A 22,620-nucleotide genomic window follows, 5' to 3' on the forward strand; every position below is an offset into this window, starting at 1 on the left:
CTCCTTATTATTTTCTGCGGCATCCAGATGAAGAGTGAGGGAGGCGAGATTTTATCGATTATTCCATTGTCGTGCCTTCGGACGGGTGGAGGTCGGGTTTCCGCGCATCTAGGAAGAGCCAAGGGGCTGGCGACGATCGAATAGTCGACCTTTATCACAACGCCCAATGGCACGATGATTGAAACGTGATTAGTTCTTTGCTGTTAAAAAAAATGGTGTGTACTATATGGGGGCCTGTGAATGGAAGACAGAACATAACTTGGTTGGAGTTTCTTAGACTTATTATCAGCGAATACATTATGGTTTGTGGGCCATCCTTTCCCCATCAACCTTAAAGTGCTCATCAAACGGACAACTAAGCCTTTTGTCTTTTTTCTTCACACGAATAATCAAATTTCAAAATCACATATGAATATTAGGATGCACTTCTGTCTTCTGAATTCTGAAATATAAAATTATTCAGATTACATTAAAAATTTAAGTACAACTTTCTTAAGATCTCATTTTAAAATAATTTCATGTACACAAACTAATAACTTTATACATTGGATGGGCTAGCTTTATAACAAATGACAATTTAAATGCTAGAGTAGTAGAGTTACCTTTGAATCTATTTAAATTAGGTTGATCTGGTTATTACTCCATTTACTCAAATTGGACTGGTTCAAACCAAGGTTGCGACTGATAGATGGTGAGGACTCAAGTTGATGACCAGAACTGGTGTGACGACAATCAGTTTTGGTCAGGCCCGGTTGTGGTGGTTCGATCACAAAACACAACTTGCCATGCACAAATAGTGAAGAAACTTTGCAAACATGAAAGGTGTTTTCTTAAATTAATATAACAATCTATAACTATTTTAAAATTTATATAAAACGTTCTTAGTGATTTGACTTCAAGAAAATTAGAAAGGTGTTGATTAAAAACACAGAACCAGATATTTTTTTACCAAATTTTGAAGGTACACAATCATAAACCCTCCTCATGTTCATTGAAGCAGAGGATTTAAACCCTCCTCAGTTCTCATGTTCATTATAAAAATGAATGTCAGACAACTCTTACTTCAAATCTGAACTCTATTGTGAGATTTCGTATACATATCCGGAATTTAAATGCCCTTAAATCTAAGCATGTTCCAAACAACTTATAATGAAAAAGCCATCCAGAAAAAAAGTTTATGTTTTTAAATTTATTTTTTTAATTTGTTTTTGTACAAGTTTAAATGTACCACAATTTCTATATTAAAAAGGATATCTTATCATTTATAATTCTGTTACATGTTTTACACAAGTGAAATCAAATTAATATTTATGTAGCTTTTAAGGACTCAAGTTACCTATAATAACTTTGGAGCTCAATAAATGAGACAAACGTAAAAAAATATTTTTGGTAGACGGTTTAAAAAAGATATATGATTATATAATTAACTTTCAAAAAAGTTTAATTTACGTCCCAATCCTGATGGTTAAGTGGTGTGTTTTATGAAATTGAACAAATATGTAGAGAACTCTTATCTATTTTTTTTCTTGTCTCTGGCTTGTCATGTTTGTATGTTAAGTAAAAGTAAATCAATAAATTCATATCTACAGCTAAAACCATAAAAACACTTATCAGTTTTTCTAGTTGCAATTAAAAGGTTTAATAGCGGTCAAGGAAACTAACACATTCTTTATTGCTAGTAGTTAAAACATCATTTTAGAGTTGGTCTGACATGTAGATGTTATAGTAAAACACATTATAAAGTTTATTCGTACATATAAACTCAGGGGCGGATCTAGTGTATAACAGGGGGTAACGCCCGCTACCCCTTGGCGCTCTGGCGGTAGTGTAAAATTAGTGTAAATTTTGGAAAAATTTGACGTTTTTTCTATTACTGCTTATTTATAAAACGTTACTGCTTGGCGCGAATCCTAGATCCGCCACTGTATAAACTACTTCAAGGTTTGTTCAGTATTGATCAACTTTTCATCAAATTTCTAAAAACACTTTCATTTTAAACACAAGAAATTTAATTGATTAATATTTCATTCACTATAACTCCATTTGAGACAACTTTTGATTGTTTATGAAGCTTTTTAATATGTGAAGATATAATTTATTTGGTTATATTTGTAGTTATTTGATTCATCGTATTTTAAAAGTCAGCCGATTTATAGTTTGGTAGGATTAGATGTCAAATACAATGTATTGGCTTGTTTCTAGACCTTCATATGCCTATAAACAAGAGAATTAGGAAAAATGTTTGGTGTTCTCACCTAAGTTTGTGTACATTCCTAGGTTGGATATGCCTCAACAATCAACATCTATTGCGCATTCATATTTTATATTTTTATGCTCCACTTTTTGAGTTGTTTTATCATTAATTTAATATAATTATAAAGTTATATATTATATTATCTTTACTTTAAAGTTTATCCTTTATTGTATAACCATAACACACCTGTCAAGAACCTAACAAAATATCAATCTATCTTTTCCATTAACAAAAACTCACCTAATAAAATATCAATCTATCTTTTCATTAACAAGGTGTTTCTTAAGAGCATTCACATCCAATCTCCCATTTTTTAGCTATATTATTTTTTCTTTTTTTTATTAAATAATACTTTTTAATATTTTTATCATTATATTTTTCCTCTTTTCCACTCACACCCACTTTCAAATATATTAAAAAATTATAGAGAGTGAACAGTGTCCCCTCAAGATTACTAAATTAACAGTAACATTTTACCTCTCCTCTACTCACAACCACGTACAACCATTTTTCATAAAATAAAAATCTCTCTCACATAATTTGAGGGGTTGGATGTGAATCCTCTAAGATGTAAGCCTTCCCAATTTCCAAACAATAAAAGTTTAAGTCTCAATAGTGACAGATTCAGACTAAAATTTAAGGGATAATCTTAAAAAAATTTTTTTACCATAGTTTCATAAAATGTACAATTTTTTACGGTACTTTCTTACAATGTACAAAAACCGTACTTTCATAAAATCTAAACAATTTTTTTTATCCTTTTGCATATCATTATCAAACTATTTGGAGTTCGACCAATATCATCATTTTCTCGGTCTTTTCTTTTAGACAAATTGTTAATAAGAATTTATTTAAAATGTGGTTTCATCTTCCAAACCATAGCACATAAACCCTAAAATTTTAAGTGAACTAATATAAAATTAGAACAATTTATAAGTGAAAAATCCAATGTTATAATGGCATAAACCTTAGAAAATCTAAAATTAATTGCACATAAACTCTAAAACCAAACCCAAATCATTTAGGCTTTTAAGTTTTAACCAACCATGTGAGCTTTTGTGTTTTTATTACGTGAGCTATTGAGTTTAATTATATTAGGCTTTTAATCATAAATTTATTGGTTGGAGTTTCAATAAAAGCCCATTTTTAGTGGTAGCCTAAAATAATCTGACGGGTAACGTAAATATTTTTTCACGGTAACAAAATACAAAAAAAAAAAAAAACATAAAAATAAATAAATAAATTGCATTACGTAGTAAAAGTTGAGGGGTAGCGGATGTAACCCGTACTCCTTAGCTATGTCCGACTCTTAAGTCTCAATGTCAACAAAAGTAGGTTAGTTTGCTATTTAAAAAAAGTATCATAATAATAGTAATCATTATTATTCTCATTATTCTTAAACCCTCTTATTATTATTATTATTATTATTATTATTATTATTATTATTATTATTATTATTATTATTATTATTATTATTATTATTATTATTAATTTGATTTACCAAAACAATCTATAACCTTTAGATAACTTTCTATTACAAAAATTAAAAAAACTTGGCAAAAAAAATCAGAGAATAATTAAGATTAAACCCATTGATACATTACTGGCTTATTACATTTTTGGCAGCCTGCATAATCTACCGACTACCAATGCTCCACAACATTTCACAGGAGATCAGCTCTTTGAACCAACATTTTCCCAAATATAAACATTGTGAAAACAACAATTACAAACTTCAAATTCACACTACAAACTATCTTGCATCATTCTGCAACACTATCTTCATTGTTGTCAAGCTCCTCTAAACCTATAACATCGGTCGAATCTATCGCGTCATGTTGAACTTCATCCGTATCTTCTTCAGTTTCAGCCTCTTCAGCGGTTAAGATTGTTAGCGGGTCAACAACTGCCGACGCATTAGTTGACTTTAACAGAGTTTCCAATTCTTCCACCACCCGAGTTGAATTAGAACCGTATCGACCATGACCAAAAGAAACGTTGGCGGACTCAAAGCCCGTTTCTCGAACCTTAACCCCACTATTAACTTGACTTTCATGTTCAATAAACTTATTGGTATCCAACCTTTGCCCTTCACTTTGATCAGTAACTGCGCTAGAAGCATCATCCGCTTTATAGTGTTCTTCACGTGCCTCGTTCGCAGTTTCGGTTTCGTTCACCATCTCTTCATCATCAAACTTATACTGTTCAATTTCGTCAATCTCATCGTCTTTTTCCTCCTCGACTCCATGCTCTTCATCGTCATCTTCCTCTTCCTCTTCACTCACCGCGGTCTCCTTAGGCCGAACATCCTTCCTACCTAACTTAACGACTTCATCGACACTATTTTTACGCAATAAGACCTCGGTATCACTATCAACAGACTCCAAAGATTTTGTATTGTAATGAGACCTCTTGATTTGAAAGATGAACCAACAGCAAACAGAAATTAAGAAACAGATTCTGAAAACATGCTTGATTTTGATACCTTTTGACCTAGGGTTTCTAACAGGTGAGTATCTGTGCATATTGAGGCTCATTGAATTAGGGCACAATCACACCTTCCATAGATGAATCAAATTCATCCAAAATATATCCAATCACTGAAAAACAGAATAAACAAATTCAATCAAATCCTACAATCTTTCAAACAATTTGTACGAAACCTAAGCATAAACTCGAACAGTTCATCAAAAGAACTAACTTCAAACAATCAATTTTGAAATTATAACAATTAGGGTTAGTTATGGAACCGTCTGTCTATCTTATGGAATCTGCTTAAATTAAGTTAAACAACATAAAATAAAAATACTACATAAAGGAAGTTGAAAGAAAATGATGAGAGAGAGAAGATGATGGGAGAATACCTTGAGATTGGTGTTTGAAGTTGATGATGATGATGATGATGATGATGATGCACAGTGAAGAAGATGTTTTTGAGTTTTTCTGCAACTTGATCGTGAGCCATTCTTACTTTTTTTTTTCGTAAACGGGCGATCCGTGAATCTTTTGTGCTACTAGCTTTTCAGAAATAATAATAATAATAATAATAATAATAATAATAATAATAATAATAATAATAATAATAATAATAATAATGATATTGGCATTTTTACATGTTAGTTAAATCACGGTTAAAATATGATATTGGCATTTTTACATGTTAGTTAAATTACAGTTTATATTAGATATAAAGACTCATAAAAATATGAAGTCGTACAAAAGGTATTAATGAACTTCTTTGAGGGGCATGAACGGTATAACAATAAGTATTGATTAGACTAGGTCGAATGTGGGATTGACCTCATTCAAGCGTCATTAAAACCGTCTCATCTACAACTTGAGATTTTAGATTTTCACTTTTGGATTTATAGGTTGTAGATTTTAGGATTTTTGTTTATCATCATTGTGTATTTTAATTATCATTGAGTATTTTTTATATTTGTATCATTGTGACTTTTTCCTCGACGTTGTGTTATATTTTTCTTTGTGTTATATTTTACATTCTGTATCGTGTCTTTGTACACTTCTTACTTTTAGGAGCCTTTGTAGAATAAGTTAACCTGTTAAATTACAATCACCAAACTAATAGTATTAGGATGTGATATTGATATACACCATGTACATGTAATCATGTTAAAAAAGAATTACCGCTACAACTAGGAGTTATGTGACAGTGACACAATAGTAGCGTATCAACTTTAAGCTGCATATGACATGAAATGCTTGCTTAAATTCTCATCGTACGTAAAGCTACTCTTATGTATCACCTTATCGTCTGGTACCACTAATCAAACTTATGCTTTACGATTCCCTGTAATTTTTGGGTGTATGATTTCTGTTTATTGCATAAAGTTTAGAAAAATTTGGAACCAATTTATAGTACATTTAAACACAGAATACATAAGAGAACTGCATTATTCGTCCGTTTTTTCTTTTCTATGGCGGGGTCGATAGTGTTGTTATGTAATTCAAAGTGTTGTTATGTAATGTTATCGACCTAGGAAAAGTACATAACACCCATGACACCTGAGTAGTAGGTCGGGTGATGATGAATTCGGTGCTTCAGTTTATTTGATAAACGGTCTTAAACCTGAGTTTCACATATCAATAGGGCTGCAAACGAACAAAACGTTCGGCGAACAGTTCGTGAACCATTCGGCGGGAAGTTCGTTTGTGTTCGTTCGTTTATTAAACAAACGAACGCGAACAAGAAATTTCGTTCGTTTAGTTAATTGAACAAACATGAACAGAGGTCGTGTTCGTTCGTTTATATTCGTGAACGTTCGGTAATATGTTCGTTTGTGTTCGATAGTTCATTAGTGCTTTTAGTTTTTATATTTATTTAAATACTTCAAAATTCCAACAAATTAAATATCTAATAAGTATCAGTGTATTATATATTTTGTTCATGAACGATTGTTTGTGTTCGTTTGTATCCATTTGTGTTCATGAACATTAGTTTGTGCTCATTTGTGTTCGTCAACGTTCATTTTTGTTCTTTGCCTAAACAAACAAACAAACACAAACGAACACGAATAAATTCATTTCCTTAATAAACGAACACGAACATAAAATCTCATTCGATAAGTGTTCGTGAACGGTTCGCGAACACATATATTTCTTAACAAACGAACACGAACAAGGTCTAGTTCGTGTTCGTTCGCAAGGGCGTAGCATTTAAGGGGCCGGGAGGGGCGCCCGACCCCCCAGACTTTTCGTTCAGTAGTGTTATGTATGTATGTTTCGTGTAGAATTTTTTAGGTATATACGTTTTCGACCTCCCGGTTTTATAAAAAAATTTACTTATATAGAAATTTTAGGTTCGGTGACTTCCGACCCCCCGGTGAAAATTTTCAAGCTTCGCCACTGTTCGTTCGATTCGTTTGCAGCCCTACATATCAAGCTTGACTAAGCTTGCAACTAAAATATTATATATACGCACGAGCGTAATAATGGGGGAGGTTCATTTGAGAAGAAAATTAGATTGAGAAGAAAAAGAACAAAGGATACAATTGTAAAACATTAAATAGTTTTTCTTACATCTCATTTATTATTATCTTTGACTAATTAATTAGTCATAAAGACTATTGTCCTTCACACTAAATTTTTTGTCTACACACATCAAAATTTCTCTTACACGTTTTGAAAATTTATCCTACATATATTGAAATATATCCTACACAACTCGTAATTCATCCTACACACCTCGTAATTGATCCTACACTTTAAATTAATTGTTTTTCTTCTTTAAAAAATATATTTTTTGAAAATAAGTTACACATTTAATTTACTAGCTATTAAAAAGGAAGACTAACAATTAATGATCTATCAAAGTTTACCAATATACCCTTACACTAATATTAAATACAAAAATTAAATGAAGTAAAATGAATGATTTTTATTGGTTGAAATTTGTTCTTTTTTATTCTTACAAATTTTTTTTCTCATTTGAACCTTCCACTGATTACTATTATATATAAAGATATGATAAAAATACTAAATATTATATACAATATTATACATATAAATTATAATTATCACTGTATATACATATATAATTGCATATCAACATAATACGATAATTAACAAATGAATCACAAGTCAAGTCTAAGTTGAAATTGAGCTTTGGTTACGAATAAAGCTCAAACTTTATAAATAGAACTCAAAACGAGCCAAGTTTGAGCTTTAGAAATAGAACTCAAAACAAACTAAGCTTGAGCTCGATGTCACGGAGTAACTTCTGACTCACGTGTAGCGACTTAGACTTGATCTAAGTTAAGCTTTTGTGCCCAACGATGATAAGGTTTTGTGGGAATCAAGTGATGATTGCAAGTGTTGCTTACAAAGAAACAACTTAGTATTGATTACACGATGTTTACAAGGGAGAGTTTACAAGTACAAGTGTGGTAACTTGTTAAGATGTTGGGTGATCTCCAAATGAGACCCTTTCACCTATTTATACTAGTTAGCTATTCTAGAGAATTCTCTAACTAGAGAATTCTATACAAAATATCTTGGATTTTTATAAGCTGCATTCTAGAATGTTTCTTCAAAATATCTATACTTTCTAAGTGATTTCATGGGTTTTCTAGAGGATTCTTGGATGCGGAAATATCAGCCCTTTCTAGATCCTTAAAGGCTGTTCTAGAACCTTCCGATGGTGCCAGATCGTTCCAGCAACTTGTAGGCTGTTCCGGAAACTTCCGGGCAGCCCTAGACACCTCCTTAGTGTTCCGGAATCTTCCGGAACTCACGAAAAAAGTTTTGTATTTAGGCGGATCGTGACATTCTCCCCCACCTAAATTCACGACGTCCTCGTCGTGGTACTTGCGTGGCTGATGCCTTGTTCTCACGATCCGCATGGCGGATAATGCTTTGTGTTGGTACCTTATATCCGTCTCCAAGGGTGCCGTGTGAACTTCTTTGCCCTTAATGATGTACATGGTGTTGAGAAAGGGTGCTGGAATGGCGTTGGATCTCCGGAAGAATGCCATCCCGAGCACGATCTTGTAGTCATCCATGGGAACGACCGAGAAAGTGACCTTTCCGTTCCATGTCCCGACCTTGGCCTTAGCGTTATAGGTGACTCCTTCGATTACTTTGGGGTCTCCGCCAACAGCCTTCATCATTAGTCCCCCTTGCGTGCTGATCCGTAAACCAAGTCTTTTGGTCTCGTCCCTAGTAATGAAATTGTGACTGGCTCCGGTATCAACTAAGGCTTTTGCGTGTTGCCCGTTAATCTCGAGTGTTATGAATCGAAGGCCTTTTGGGTCCTCATTTGTAGAATTTTCCTTGGTCTTACTCGAGCGTTCATGGGCTATTCTTAGCGGCTTTGTTTGTTGTGTCCTTAAAGCATTAAGGACTTGGAGTTGCATCGCTCCTAGACGAGCCTCCCCGCTATCTTCGGCTTCATCGTCTTCAGCCCTGATAAGGGCTGTTAACTTAGACTTCTTTGGACAATCGCGTGCATCGTGCGACCCTTCGCAAATGAAGCATCCTCTTCTCGCGGGTTGGTTGTTGTTGTATCTTGGGGGTTTTGGACCTTCTATCCTCCGAGTGTAACTTTGTTTTGCTCCCCCACCAATGTCGTCATCAGGTTCTTCGACTACGGGTTTGTTTGGGCGTTTTTCTTTAAGATCGATCAAGCTTTCAGCTACGGCGATGGCAGTAGCTAAATCTTGAACATTGCGACGATCCAATTCTGTTCTAGCCCAATATTGTAACCCGTCGAGGAAGTAGAAAAGGGAATCCTTTTCCGACAGATCGGGGATTTCAAGGACAAGTGTTGTGAATTCTTTGACATAGTCCTTGAGGGTTCCGGTATGCTTGAGCTTTCTCAATTTGCTCCTAGCTTCGTGCTCAGCATTGACCGGGTAGAATTGTTTCTTTAGTTCTTGGACAAATTCAGCCCAAGTGTTAATAGTGCACGTACCTTTGGTGATGTCCGTGTAGCGACGTCTCCACCATAGTGCTGCTGTGTCTTTTAGGTACATGCTGGCCGTCTTGATTTTGGTGGCATCGTCCTTGATTTGCACTCCACCCAAGTATTGTTCCATCTCCCATACGAAGTCGTCAACCGCTCGTGCTTCTCTTTTGCCAAGGAACGGAGATGGTTTTGGGATCTCCACCCTAGGAGTGAAGAGATCGGTGTTGGCTGAATGCACAACTACTTGTTTATTTTCCTTCACTTTTGCTTCTAGGTCCAAGAAGCTGTGGTGACAATCTCGAATACTATTCTCCACCTCATTTCGTAGCTTCGACATTTCCTCCTTGAACAATGTCGTAAGCTCGTGACGCCAAACTCCCATGAGAGACTTGACGTCGTCTTTGAAAGTTTCGAAATCAGTTTCCAACGCTTGTACTCGTTGGAATGCAAGATCGAGTTGCGCACCCAATTCAGTGACTGCCACCTCGGTGTCACCAATGCGCTTGTCATATGTTGCCTCTCGTTCTTTCTTAGTGGTGCGTCTTTCATCACCTTTTGTTTCGGTTGCCATCCCGAATGAATCGTCCCGCTCTGATACCACTTGTCACGGAGTAACTTCTGACTCACGTGTAGCGACTTAGACTTGATCTAAGTTAAGCTTTTGTGCCCAACGATGATAAGGTTTTGTGGGAATCAAGTGATGATTGCAAGTGTTGCTTACAAAGAAACAACTTAGTATTGATTACACGATGTTTACAAGGGAGAGTTTACAAGTACAAGTGTGGTAACTTGTTAAGATGTTGGGTGATCTCCAAATGAGACCCTTTCACCTATTTATACTAGTTAGCTATTCTAGAGAATTCTCTAACTAGAGAATTCTATACAAAATATCTTGGATTTTTATAAGCTGCATTCTAGAATGTTTCTTCAAAATATCTATGCTTTCTAAGTGATTTCATGGGTTTTCTAGAGGATTCTTGGATGCGGAAATATCAGCCCTTTCTAGATCCTTAAAGGCTGTTCTAGAACCTTCCGATGGTGCCAGATCGTTCCAGCAACTTGTAGGCTGTTCCGGAAACTTCCGGGCAGCCCTAGACACCTCCTTAGTGTTCCGGAATCTTCCGGAACTCACGAAAAAAGTTTTGTATTTAGGCGGATCGTGACATCGAGCTCTCTTATGTTAAACGAGTCGTGCTCAAGCTTAGGCTAGCTCACCTCGTTTACATTCATGCTCATAGGCAACCTTCATAGTTCCAATAGTCTAACTTCGGTCGTTTAAATAGTCTAAGTCACCCAAGTGCATCCAATCTGGGTACCTAAACACTGTCAAGTTATCAAGAGGTGAGTGCACGACTGGTGTCGTGGCGTAGCTACGAGAATATTTACTTGTGGCGGTAAAGTGTTGGATCATCGTTCAGTTTTGAGCTCATATACAATAAGTTGAGTCTTCTTGCACTTTTCGTGAAGTAATAACTAAATCATATTCGTGTTAATAAGAATACAAAGAGTCAGTTGGGTAAACTTATCCATTTAATGCATTTAGAAACTTCATAGAGAGAAAATAGATGGTGGGGAGAAGTGGCCACTACTTTGTCATTGTGAACACAAACTAACAACACACCAATCCAATCCAATCAATGTAAGTATGTTTTAACTAGTTAGAAAAAAAAGTTGTAATTACAAAAATATTAGTTTATGAATAATGATGGAAAAATCATGTAAAGTAATGTAACGTTGGTCATTCCTATATCTATGTGATTGTATCAAACTATCACGGTTGTGTATTGTATTCAACAATGTATTATATATTTTTGATGAAACTGCAGTAATAATTCTAGTAGTTTTTTTAACGGTAAATCTGGATCACTGACGGACTACTGGAGTATTATCGTGCCACCAGCGGAACCACCCGATCATATCCATCTCCACTAGCCAATAATACCCGTACATAAATTCAGGAGGAACCCAATAAATTTGGGAAAACCCTCTTGTAGGAATCAAATCCATCCTAAGCTTTATCCCACCTTTAAGATGTCACTAAGCTATAATACCGTGGTCTGTATTAAATGTAATTACTTAGGTTTTTGCATTTCAACTTATTCCATATATAAGTTTGTAACTTTTTTGTGCATTATCATTTGTACATTGTGTTTTGGGTGTTTTCCAAAAAAAAAAAGTTGATTTTTTATTTTTAACCCAAAGGTTCTTACTTTTTACAATTTTAACCCTACATAATTTGTTTTTTAACTTTAACCCAAAACTTTTCATTATTTGCAATTTAATTTCACAACTTTTGTCACTTATACTTTTCATCTTTCGCAAATTTTCGTTTTACGTATAGCTCTAAATTTTTCGAGTCAATATAACGCAACGTGCATGTGTGGTTCAACGTTTTTACCTCTATTTTTCCATGTTTGACAGGTTCGTCGCAACACGCATATCCTAGGTCGAGTCAGTGTTGGTGGTCGACAACGTTTTTACCTCTATTTTTCCATGTTTGACAGGTTCGTCGCAACACGCATATCCTAGGTCGAGTCAGTGTTGGTGGTCGATGACGGTTGTGTGACATTAGTATTATTTAACACCGTTTTACGCCTTGTCACAACGCGGGGTGTGCTTTGAGGGGTTTTCAAAGAAAAAATGGTTACGCATATGGTTGTCATAACGTTGGCTTTGGGGGTTTTCCAAAAAAATTGTTTTTTTTTACTTTTCACCTAAAATGATTTCATAAATTACTTTACCTCAAAACTATTTGTTTTTTTACTTTTAACCCAAAACTTTTTATCTTTTGCAATCTATACTCATAACTTTTTTTACTTTCAACTTTGGTCCTTTATAGTTTTCATTTTCCGCAAATTTTTCGCTTTATGCTTGGTTCTAAATTTTGTGACTTAACACATTGCAACGTGCATCTTTGGTTTAACGTTTTTACGTTTCGTTCTAAATTTTGCGAGTTAACACGACGCTACGTACGTGTGTGGGTGAACGTTTTTACATTGTCTATTTTTTCCCCGTTTGACAGGTTTAACATAACGTACAAGTCTTAGATTGACTTAGTTATAACTAAACAATCCCCACCGCATTGCGACGGGTCCCAATCCTAGTTATGTAACATTTTAAAGTGTATGGATTATAGTCTCATCTTATCCAAATAGTGTTACATATAGATGGTGGTCAAGGTTGTGCTCACGTACGGTGGGGTCTTGGCCCAACTGGTTTGTGGTTTGTGGTGATAGGTAACCTATAACACATGAACTGTTTTAATATTAATAAATTGCTAAAAAAATGTTACATTAAAAACTAGAAAAGTAAAAAAAATCACTATATAAATATAGATAATAATTTAGGACTATTAAGATATGTAAAAGGTGTGTGTTATTTTTAAGTAAAAAAAATCATTATTCTAGAGGTTTATTATATCTTTATCATACGTTAAAAGAAAAGTGCCCGGATAGTCCCTGTCGTTTGTCTATTTTTCATCTTTAGTCTCAAACTTTCTAAAATTACAGCTATAGTCCCTAACGTTTGCAATTCCGTTCCCGGATAGTCCCTAGCGCGGATAAGGTTAGTTTTCCCAGTTAAGTGGAGGATAAAATGACTAAAATGCCCTTAATAATAAATAAATAATTCAGATGGGGGCCACATTTTATATTAAAAACCTAAAAGCATCATCCTCTCCATAACCTCACATCCATCCCTTTAACCACCGCCTACATCCTTCACCACCTCCACTATCCACTGCCTCCACCCTCCACCGCCTCCAATAACCTCCTCCACCTTCGACCGCCTCCAATAACCCTCCACCACCTCCACCCTCCACTGCCTCCACCCTCCACCGGTGAAGCACCTCCAATAACCCTCTACTGTCGCTAAAGTCGTCGATAACAGCGGCACCATCATTGGTACCAAATGCAAAGACGACATTGTTATTGTAGGTTTTGTTGTGTTAGTTACAGTTTCTGATTTTGAATGATTTGTTGTTGAATGATTTGTGGATTGTAGGTTTATTATGTTGATTATAACTTCTTAATTTCGAATGATTTGTTGATTTTAGGTTTGTATATTGATAATAGTTTTTGAATTTGAATGATTTGTTGTTATTGTTGTAACACCCCGAAAATATAAAACTTTATATTAGAATTATAACGCATAAATAAACAAGAACTTACTAACTAGGAAAAATTATAACCTAGTTAACTACAAGTCTAACAATAACTTGAAATAGGGTTAAATAACCAAAACTGTGTGTTAAACAAAAGTGGAGGGACCAATGATGTTAAAATTGAAACATGTGTTACTAATTTTAATAAAAACAAAAACCAAACACCCCATTTGGGGGTCTGCTCGATCAAGAACAAGCAGGGGGCGACACCCCCATTCTCAAACCCTAACATCCACAAAATTTCATAAATTGAAGGTGCAAATCTGATCCAAAACGAAATCTGAGCTTAGAATTGTGATCCTCATCGCAAGAGGATTATAAGGTATGTAAAATTTGATGAGAATCCTCTACTTGAAATTCTCATGAATTTAGGAAACCTGAAATTTGATGATGCATGTTTGTGATTTGGTTAGATTAGGGATGATATAGTGTCTAGAAGTAAAACCTAGACAACTACATGTGAAATCATGTCCAAATTCAGGAAATTCCATGAACACATTGAAGGTGGGTTATGAGTTTTACAAGATGATGATGAACACTAGGGGTTAAAATTATTATTCTAGTGTGATTTGATCATAGAAAGCGATTTCAGAAAAAGTATGATGTTTAAATGCTATATGAAAGCTTCATTGATGTTAAGTCTAGTTAAATAACAAGCTATGAACTTGAATATGAATAACATAAAATTCTGCCCTTATAGTGTTTGTGGAAATGCCTCAAAGAAGGCTTGAAACTGAAATTCAAAGTGGAAACGCATAATTTTGATAATTTGACAAATTATGCGATATATGATTGAAATGGATTTCTAAATACAATGTGATTGAACTCTATAGGAAAGGAAGCCGGAGCTACGAGCGGACAAGCCGGTGTAGACGCACGACTAAAGGGTGCGCTTTGAAGGTATGTAACTTGACCCGTTACATTAACGAATTTTGATAATTATCATATAAGTAGTTGGATAGTGTATTAAAAGTTGAGTTGGATTAAAGCAAGGATATTCGCTATGTCGAATTATAAGTCAAGAATTTGGTTAGACCTCGTTGGTAGTCATCAAAGCGGAGAATTCCTTAGATGAGCCAAACGGGTCGAATAACCAAATAAGACATGGTAATGCATTGTAGCATGGTTACTCGGTCTTCGTTAACAATTATAAAAGACCATTAGAATGTGAAAAATCAGTGTGTGTTGGTTGGTTAAAATGAGAAATCCGAGAAATTGGTTTGGGCAAAATAAACAAAAAAAGTCAAAACACAAAGTTACAGGGACTACCGTAAGTTACAGTGTCCACCGTAACTTAGGGTAGAGATCGGAATGCTTACAGTGGTTTTCTACTGGTTTACGGTAGATCAGAAGTTTCCAGTGTCAACCGTAACTTACGGTAGGCACTGTAAGTTACGGTAGAGTTCTGAAAATTCTGTAATTTATGCATATCATAGTTAAATCGAATCCGTTTTAAGCACAGTTTTGTTTATGTAATGTTTCTAAGAACACTACATTAACGTTTAATGTAAACATTTCAGTTTCTAGGTGTTGCTAAACTACGGATGGCGATCAAGCAAACTCGTTGAAGAACCGAACACTACTTTTGAAGCTTCCGCATAAATTAACTTTGTTTAAACAACGTTATGATGTAATCCGTTTGCTAAATAACTTATGGATGTTTTAATTAGTCGGTAGATAACTAATGTTTGCTACCTTAGAACTTGTCTTTTTGAAACTAAGGCTTTATCTTGGACATTTTTTGAATAAAATCTTATGTTTTATTACTAAATTCAAGTAGAAACATTAAGGGTGTTACAATTGTTGAATGATTCTAAATGATTTCGAACGATTTGTGGATTGTAGGTTTATTATGTTGGCAGTTAATTAGGGATCTGTTTGCATCTGTTGTGTGTAATTTATATGGTTAAAAACAGAGGATTAGCGATTTGTTTGATCTAGGGGTTGTTTATGTACAGTTTAGATTGTTGAAAACAAAGGCGCTGGAGGGTGGAGGCGGTGGTGGGGCTGATGGCGGTTGCATACATGGCCGGAAGGGTGTAGCGGGGGTGGGATTGTCGGGAAGAAACAGAGGGGGATAGGGGTGGGGTAGGATGGAGGGTTAGTTTTTGTATTTAATAAAATGGCGGGGCCCAGTTAATTTTAGATGGATTAATTAGATTTTTTTAATAACAAAGGCATTTTAGTAATTTGACATCCACTTAATACCAAAAACTAACCCCCATCCGCGCTAGAGACTATCCGGGAACGAAATTTCAAAAGTTGGGGATTATTGCTGTAATTTTAGAAAGTTAGGGACTAAAGGTGAAAAATAGGCAAACCACAAGGACTATCCGGGCATTTTTCTCTATAGGTTATAAGTTTAAAATCTAGATTTTAAGGTAACAAACTTAAAAGTCGTTATCATGCAACGAAAAAATGACATTAAACCATTTATATACATGATGTAACATCGGTTATTTTTTCAGGGTGTTATTGAATGATGGTATTATCTTTTCATGCTCATGATCATCTCTAATCACCTTGTATAGGCTCTTGGTTTTGCCGTTTTAAATGACAAGTTATTATTATTTACGTGACTCACCACTCACCCAAAACCGAAAACTTGAATATCGATCGAGTTAAGAGACATCCGACCACAGGAAAAACCGACCTCGGTAAAATAAATACAATACTTTCTAAACTAAAAATTGTACAAACTTTATAATATATATCTTTTATTTTCATTAATTACTTACCAAACAAAAACAACACTTTCTCCGTTGTCACGTACCAACACCCACCAATCTTAGGAACTAAACTAATACATATGATGTCGGGAAGGATGAGCGCTTAGATAATCGTTATCCGAATCAACAAATGGATTATGATGAAATTTCATGGTTCAAAACTAAATTATGATGTTGCTAAGGCCGGTTATACCATTAAAGGTTGCTAAGGCCGTTATTCATCTATTTGAAACAACAAATAGATGAATTCTGTAAAAAATGGTTTTTTGGAACGGCTAATAAATACATCATCTAATCTTGATCCTCATTTTACACCAATATATCAACTATAGGACCCGACCCTTAACCTCACAAGGAGAGACACAACTTTACACACCTTAATACTACTATGGTACTAAGATAATGTGAAGATTTTCCAAAGAACGGCTTCGAAAAAATATAGACCATAATTCCCTTCAATGTTTAATATTATTTTTTTTTTGTTTCCATTGTCTTTACAAAACTACAACCATTTTTTTAAGGGAAATTGGCCTGTAATAATCCTACCCAGACCTTATTGGCCATTAATAATCCCACCTCAGAATATTCCCCCCACCAGTCCCACCTTTCACATATTTTTCCTACAATGGTCCCCCGTCAAAAAAACTTAACGAAGTTAAGCTTTTTTCCAAATTACAAACAGATTTTTTAGGGCTTTTGATTAGAACGACGATACGAGTCCATTGATGTAAAACTTGTCTCGAAACGGTGCTCCAAACGATGAAAACGACGCTTCAATTCGGGTGTTTAAATTTCCAATTAACCAAAATCAAGTCACTTGGAGCACTGTTTCGAGGCAAGTTTTGCATCAATGGAGTCGTATCGTCGTTTTGATCAAAAGCCCTAAAAATATGTTTGTAATTTGGAAAAAAGCTTCACTCCGTTAAGTTTTTTTAACAGGGGACCATTGTAGGAAAAATAGGTGAAAGGTGGGACTGGTGGGGGGAATATTCTGAGGTGGGATTATTAATGACCAATAAGGTCTAGGTGGGATTATTACAGGCCAATTCCCCTTTTTTTAATGGCAGATTTTATTAACCAAAAGAAACCACTAGCAAGAAGCTAGAACCAATTACTAGGAATTACAGAAAATTGAAAGCGCATCAATTCGGCCATTCGACACTATACATTTTTGCTCTATTTCTAATCCAAAGAAAACTTGTCGCTTTGATGTCCGCCATTATTCTAGCTATTTTCACCCTTTTGCTGGAAAAAGCAATCTCATTTCGTTGCTTCCAGATCCTCCGGTAGGTAGAGAGGAGAGGATAATGGCAAGCACCATCGTCTTCTTTGCTTCCGAGACCCCCATTAGACACGGGTCGATTGACCTTGTCCCACCAAACCCTTGTATTTGTATCTCCCAAAAGAAATTCCTTCTTAATTTTTCCAATTTGTCATATCACAAATTGACTTTTATATAATTTTAATAAAAGTCAGAAGAGGAGAAGGAGGTGGTGGTGATGAACTTGATGAACTGGGAATGAAGAACTGATGATGATGATGATGATGATGAACTTGATGTATATTCTTGATTTTTTATATAATTTTAATAAGATAGGGGCAAAAACGACTTTTCACACATTATTAACAGTCAAACAAACGTTGACTTGACAGAGTTGGATGCCAGGGGGTAAAAGTGTGACAGAACAACAACGTTGGGGGGGGGGGGTAAAATTGCAATTATTTCGTTAGAGGGGGTCAGAGGGCCAATTGACTTAAACCCCAGGGGGTAGAATTGCAGTTTACTCTAAAATAAATAAGGGAATAATGGTTTGGGTCATGACCACACACTTAGAGTATTGGTTTTGGATGGTGGATTAGAGGTGGGTGATATGACACTAACGTGAAGGGTCATGGTGGTTATGAGTCATAACCACACCCTATAGCCTAAAGGGGTGGTGTAGCACATCATCCATTATCCTAGGTGGCAATCCATGACCCATCCCATGCCTCATACCCTATAGCCTCATTATAACTTTATACAAGATACTTTTAAAATAATATTTTTTTCTATAGCTTTAAAACATGACTTTTTTTATTAATTTTTAAAAGTCTTAATTTATAGATAAAATCTAATAATATCTATAATATTTTATATATTTAAATAGTAATCTAATTAAATAAAAAAAATTCAAAATCGTACTTCTAAAAAAAGATTTTAAATAATATACTTTTAAGTTGATCAATATTTTTTGGTAAATTCGATTTGCTAAACCCTCACACACAATCCACAATTACTTAAATACATCTTTAACTTATATAATGATATTTTTTAGTTAAATTACCATTTTTTTTTTTTTTTTTTTTTTGCAGAAGCTATGAATTATAAGTATTATGATCGACAACATGTATGAATTATAAGTATTATTAACCACAACATGATATGTTTAAAAATATTTGAAACAAACTTTAAATTACTATAGAGAATGATCAAATCTAAACCCTTAATATTTTACATATTTAAACCATATTACGTGACAACAATTCAAACTACTTATATAAAAACGTATATTTTATCAATGGAGCCCATCAGTTTATTAATATAGACCAAAATTTTTGGAAATTATACATGAGACAAGATAGATTAATTGTATAACAAAATAAGAGCGAATATCTAAATAGTTTTTAAATGATTAATTACATTGAAACTAATTATAAAGAGTAAAATGCCATTTTGGTGCCTGAGGTTTGGTCAATTTTGCCACTTTAGTCCAAAACTAAAACCTTTTGAATCTGGGTCCCTGTGGTTTCAGTTTTATTGCCATTTTGATCCAAAAGTGAAATCTACTCATATTTGTCTAATAAAGTCCTGGTATTTTCTCCTTTTCCTCAGTGGCAAAATGGTCACAATAATTTTATTAGAAAAGCAGCTGAGATTAGAAATCTTCCCCAAAACATCATCTTCTCCAAACTCAAACCCTACCAAACCCCTGTTCCTCTTCCCCAAAACATGATCTCACTCTCAACCACACCTCTTTCGCTCCATTCTTCACCTACCTCACCAACACATCATCTCACTCTTGGTTACGCGACCCTGACTCCGCCGTACGCTCCGCCTGCGTCGGTGCCGTGACGTCGATTATGACGGAGCAGGATCGGAACTCACAGATCGGCTCGGCGTTGTGTTTATCGGCGGCGATTGAAGCCACGCCGGATCCTGAGCCGGATTTGAAGAAGTTGTTGCCTCGGGTTCTGAAGCTGGTGAAAGCAAATGGTTTTAAGGCGAAATCGGCTTTGTTGTGTGTTATTGGGAGTATTGCTAGTGCTTGTGGTACCGGTTTGAATCAGAATTCGTTAAGTTTGTTAGTGAGTTGTTTGGTTGAGTTTTTTAGCAGTGGTGATTGGGCGGGTAGTGACTGGAGGATCACCACCGGCGAATTTAGTCTGTTTTGGCAGTGGCGATTTTAAACCCTACGATGATGTTGGCTTGTTACTGATATGGCAACTCCGGTTGTAACCGTCGTGCCACTGAGCAGGTTCAACGACGATGATGATCTTCTCAGATTTGAGTCGATTTGTGTTGGCATTTTCGTTTTGCTTCCTGAGATTGATTAGATGATTGTGTTAGATTGTTAGTAGTGTTGGTCATGTTGTTGTTGGTCGTGATATTGGTGGTTGTTTGTGTTAACAGTAGCTGTGAAAGGGCAAGCTTTTTTATGTTTGGTTGTTGTGACCATTTTACCCCTGAGGAAAAGGACAAAATATCAGGATTTTATTAGACAAATATGAGTGGATTTCACTTTTGGACCAACATGGCAATAAAACTAAAACCACAGGGACCCAGATTCAAAAGGTTTGAGTTTTGGACTAAAGTGGCAAAAGTGGCCAAACCTCAGGGACCAAAATGGCAGTTTACTCAATTATAAAACTTCCTAAACAATTGATGATTAAGCGCATTAGAAACGAGTTGGGTATTGATCATGAGCAAGAGATTGCAAGCTTATGGGATTACTATCAGACACACCAACTTACCTACTTGTCTTTTTGCGTTTTGCAAACAAACAGTTTTCATTATTTAACGCATGTAATATACGAGGCTATACCCTATTCTATAAATATATATTACTGACTTGCCAACTTAAATTATTATTTAGCTAGATTTATGGACAAAATACTCCAAACAAATAACTTTAATAAAGGTTGTTTTTTAATTACATCCCTGATGTTTAGGACATATAATGACTAGTTTATTAATTGTTCTAAAAAGATTCTATATATACTCCTCAAATTACTCAATCAACCCTCCTCAATTTAATCAAATCAAGTGATTTTATGAATGTCAAAAATCAACTCAACAATTTTAAAAACATTTAAGTTTTGTTTTTCCAAAACTATAGTATTTGTTTATTTTTGTGACAAACAATTTACATATTATAAATTTCTAACATCTATATGCATTGGGGTGTGGTACACAAAGCTTAGGGGTATTTTCAAAAAAAAAAAAAACTTAATATTACACTTTTAATCTAAAATTTATTTGATTTTTCATTTTTAACCCAAAAGTTTTCATCTTTTTTGCAAGTTAATCTCACTTTTTACTTTCAACTTTGTTCCTCTATACTTATCATATTTAGCAATTTTTTTTGTTTTACGTTTCATTCTAAATTTTGTGAGTTAACACGGTGTAACGTGCGTGTGTAGTTCGACGTTATTATGTTTCGTTTAACACTTCGTTTTAAATTTGCAAGTTAATACGACGCAACATATGTGTATGGTTCAACGTTTTTAGGTAGTTTTTTCCCGTTTAACATAACAGGTTGGTTGCAACGAGCGGGATACTAAGTCGACTTAGTTATTATTTTCTATGTTCTACGTTACGATCTAATTTCTTCACATTAATACGTGTTGGTTGTTGACGGTGGTGTGACATTGAGACTATCTGAAATAATTTTACACCCCCACCGCGTTAATACTAGCTTAAATATAATAAACATACAGTTTTAGTGTTTTATATATAGTTTTTTAAGTATTTATAAATATTTGTTAAAATTGTTACGTTCCATTATTACTTTTATTTAACTAACAAAATTGATTAAGCTTTTGTATTTATATTTTGTATTATTTTGTTGTTATCGGTTGTTTTTATTGCTCTCTCATTTGTACTAGCTAATAAGTTTCTATATGGGTGCTACTTTCTACACCCCCTATTTACTTTTTTCACCCCCCTCCTCTCACATACTTACAGGTGAGGCCTGCGTGGGACCGACAGTTTTCCTCTCACAAGGGGGGGGTGTAATCAGGAAGGAGGGGGGGTGTGTATAGAATGGACCTTCTATATATGTGTTTGGATCATGTACAATAGAAAATTCTTGTGCAAAGCATGCGTTAAAGGAGGGAGTGACAAGTGTCATAGCATGAAGATCATTTTTTGTCTTTTCTTAAATGAACTAGTTTGCCCCTTGATTTTCAAATAGTTATAATTTTTTCATACAGTAATATTTAAAAAAAATTACAATGTATTAACGAGCATTTCATTCTCTTTAATTCGAGCAACCTATTGCAGTAGTTTTCTTAAAAGAATATTTACAATGTGATTTTAAATACATAGTACATGACTACGTGATTTTTGAATACCCATTTCGTGATTACACATTCAATATGATTTGTTATAACTAATTTTAATACAATTACGTTATTACACATTCAATAATAAGAACTTCATTGTTTATACTTTATTACGTGATTAACTCTCTAATATACGACATTATGTGGTTATTATAGGTTGATTTTGGCTAATGTTTTGTATATAATTTATTCTTAATATGTGATCTGAAATATTAGGTATTCCATATAAAATATTATGTATTACATGTTATGTTTTTACGTAATTATGTATCACTCAGTGGGGTTTCATATAAATAGTATAATGGAAATCACATAATCATGAAATAGATATTCAAAATCACGTAGTCACGTAATAATAGATAGTCAACTATTGTTACATAATTACGTAATTACTTAGTGAGGTTTTAGATAAAATACTATAATGAAATCACGTAATAAGTATTCA

At 34.5% G+C, this 22,620-nt stretch overlaps 1 protein-coding gene across 1 annotated transcript; it reads right to left on the reverse strand.

Annotated features, from left to right (window-relative positions):
* Positions 1-3,817: 3,817 nt before the first annotated feature.
* Positions 3,818-5,268, reverse strand: LOC110929148 (glutamic acid-rich protein). Its single transcript, XM_022172270.2, has 2 exons — positions 5,119-5,268; positions 3,818-4,854 (listed from the first exon to the last, which is right to left on the reverse strand). The coding sequence occupies exon 2, from the start codon at positions 4,789-4,791 to the stop codon at positions 4,018-4,020; it is 774 nt and encodes a 257-aa protein (XP_022027962.1). The 5' UTR covers positions 4,792-4,854; positions 5,119-5,268; the 3' UTR covers positions 3,818-4,017.
* Between the last annotated feature and the right edge of the window lie 17,352 nt (positions 5,269-22,620).

The sequence above is a fragment of the Helianthus annuus genome, chromosome 3 (genome assembly GCF_002127325.2).
Source record: "Helianthus annuus cultivar XRQ/B chromosome 3, HanXRQr2.0-SUNRISE, whole genome shotgun sequence".
Lineage (NCBI taxonomy): Eukaryota > Viridiplantae > Streptophyta > Magnoliopsida > Asterales > Asteraceae > Helianthus > Helianthus annuus.

Excerpts from the sequence above, each read along its gene's own strand:
- LOC110929148 (XM_022172270.2), bottom strand. The coding sequence starts at position 4,791 with ATGAGCCTCAATATGCACAGATACTCACCTGTTAGAAACCCTAGGTCA.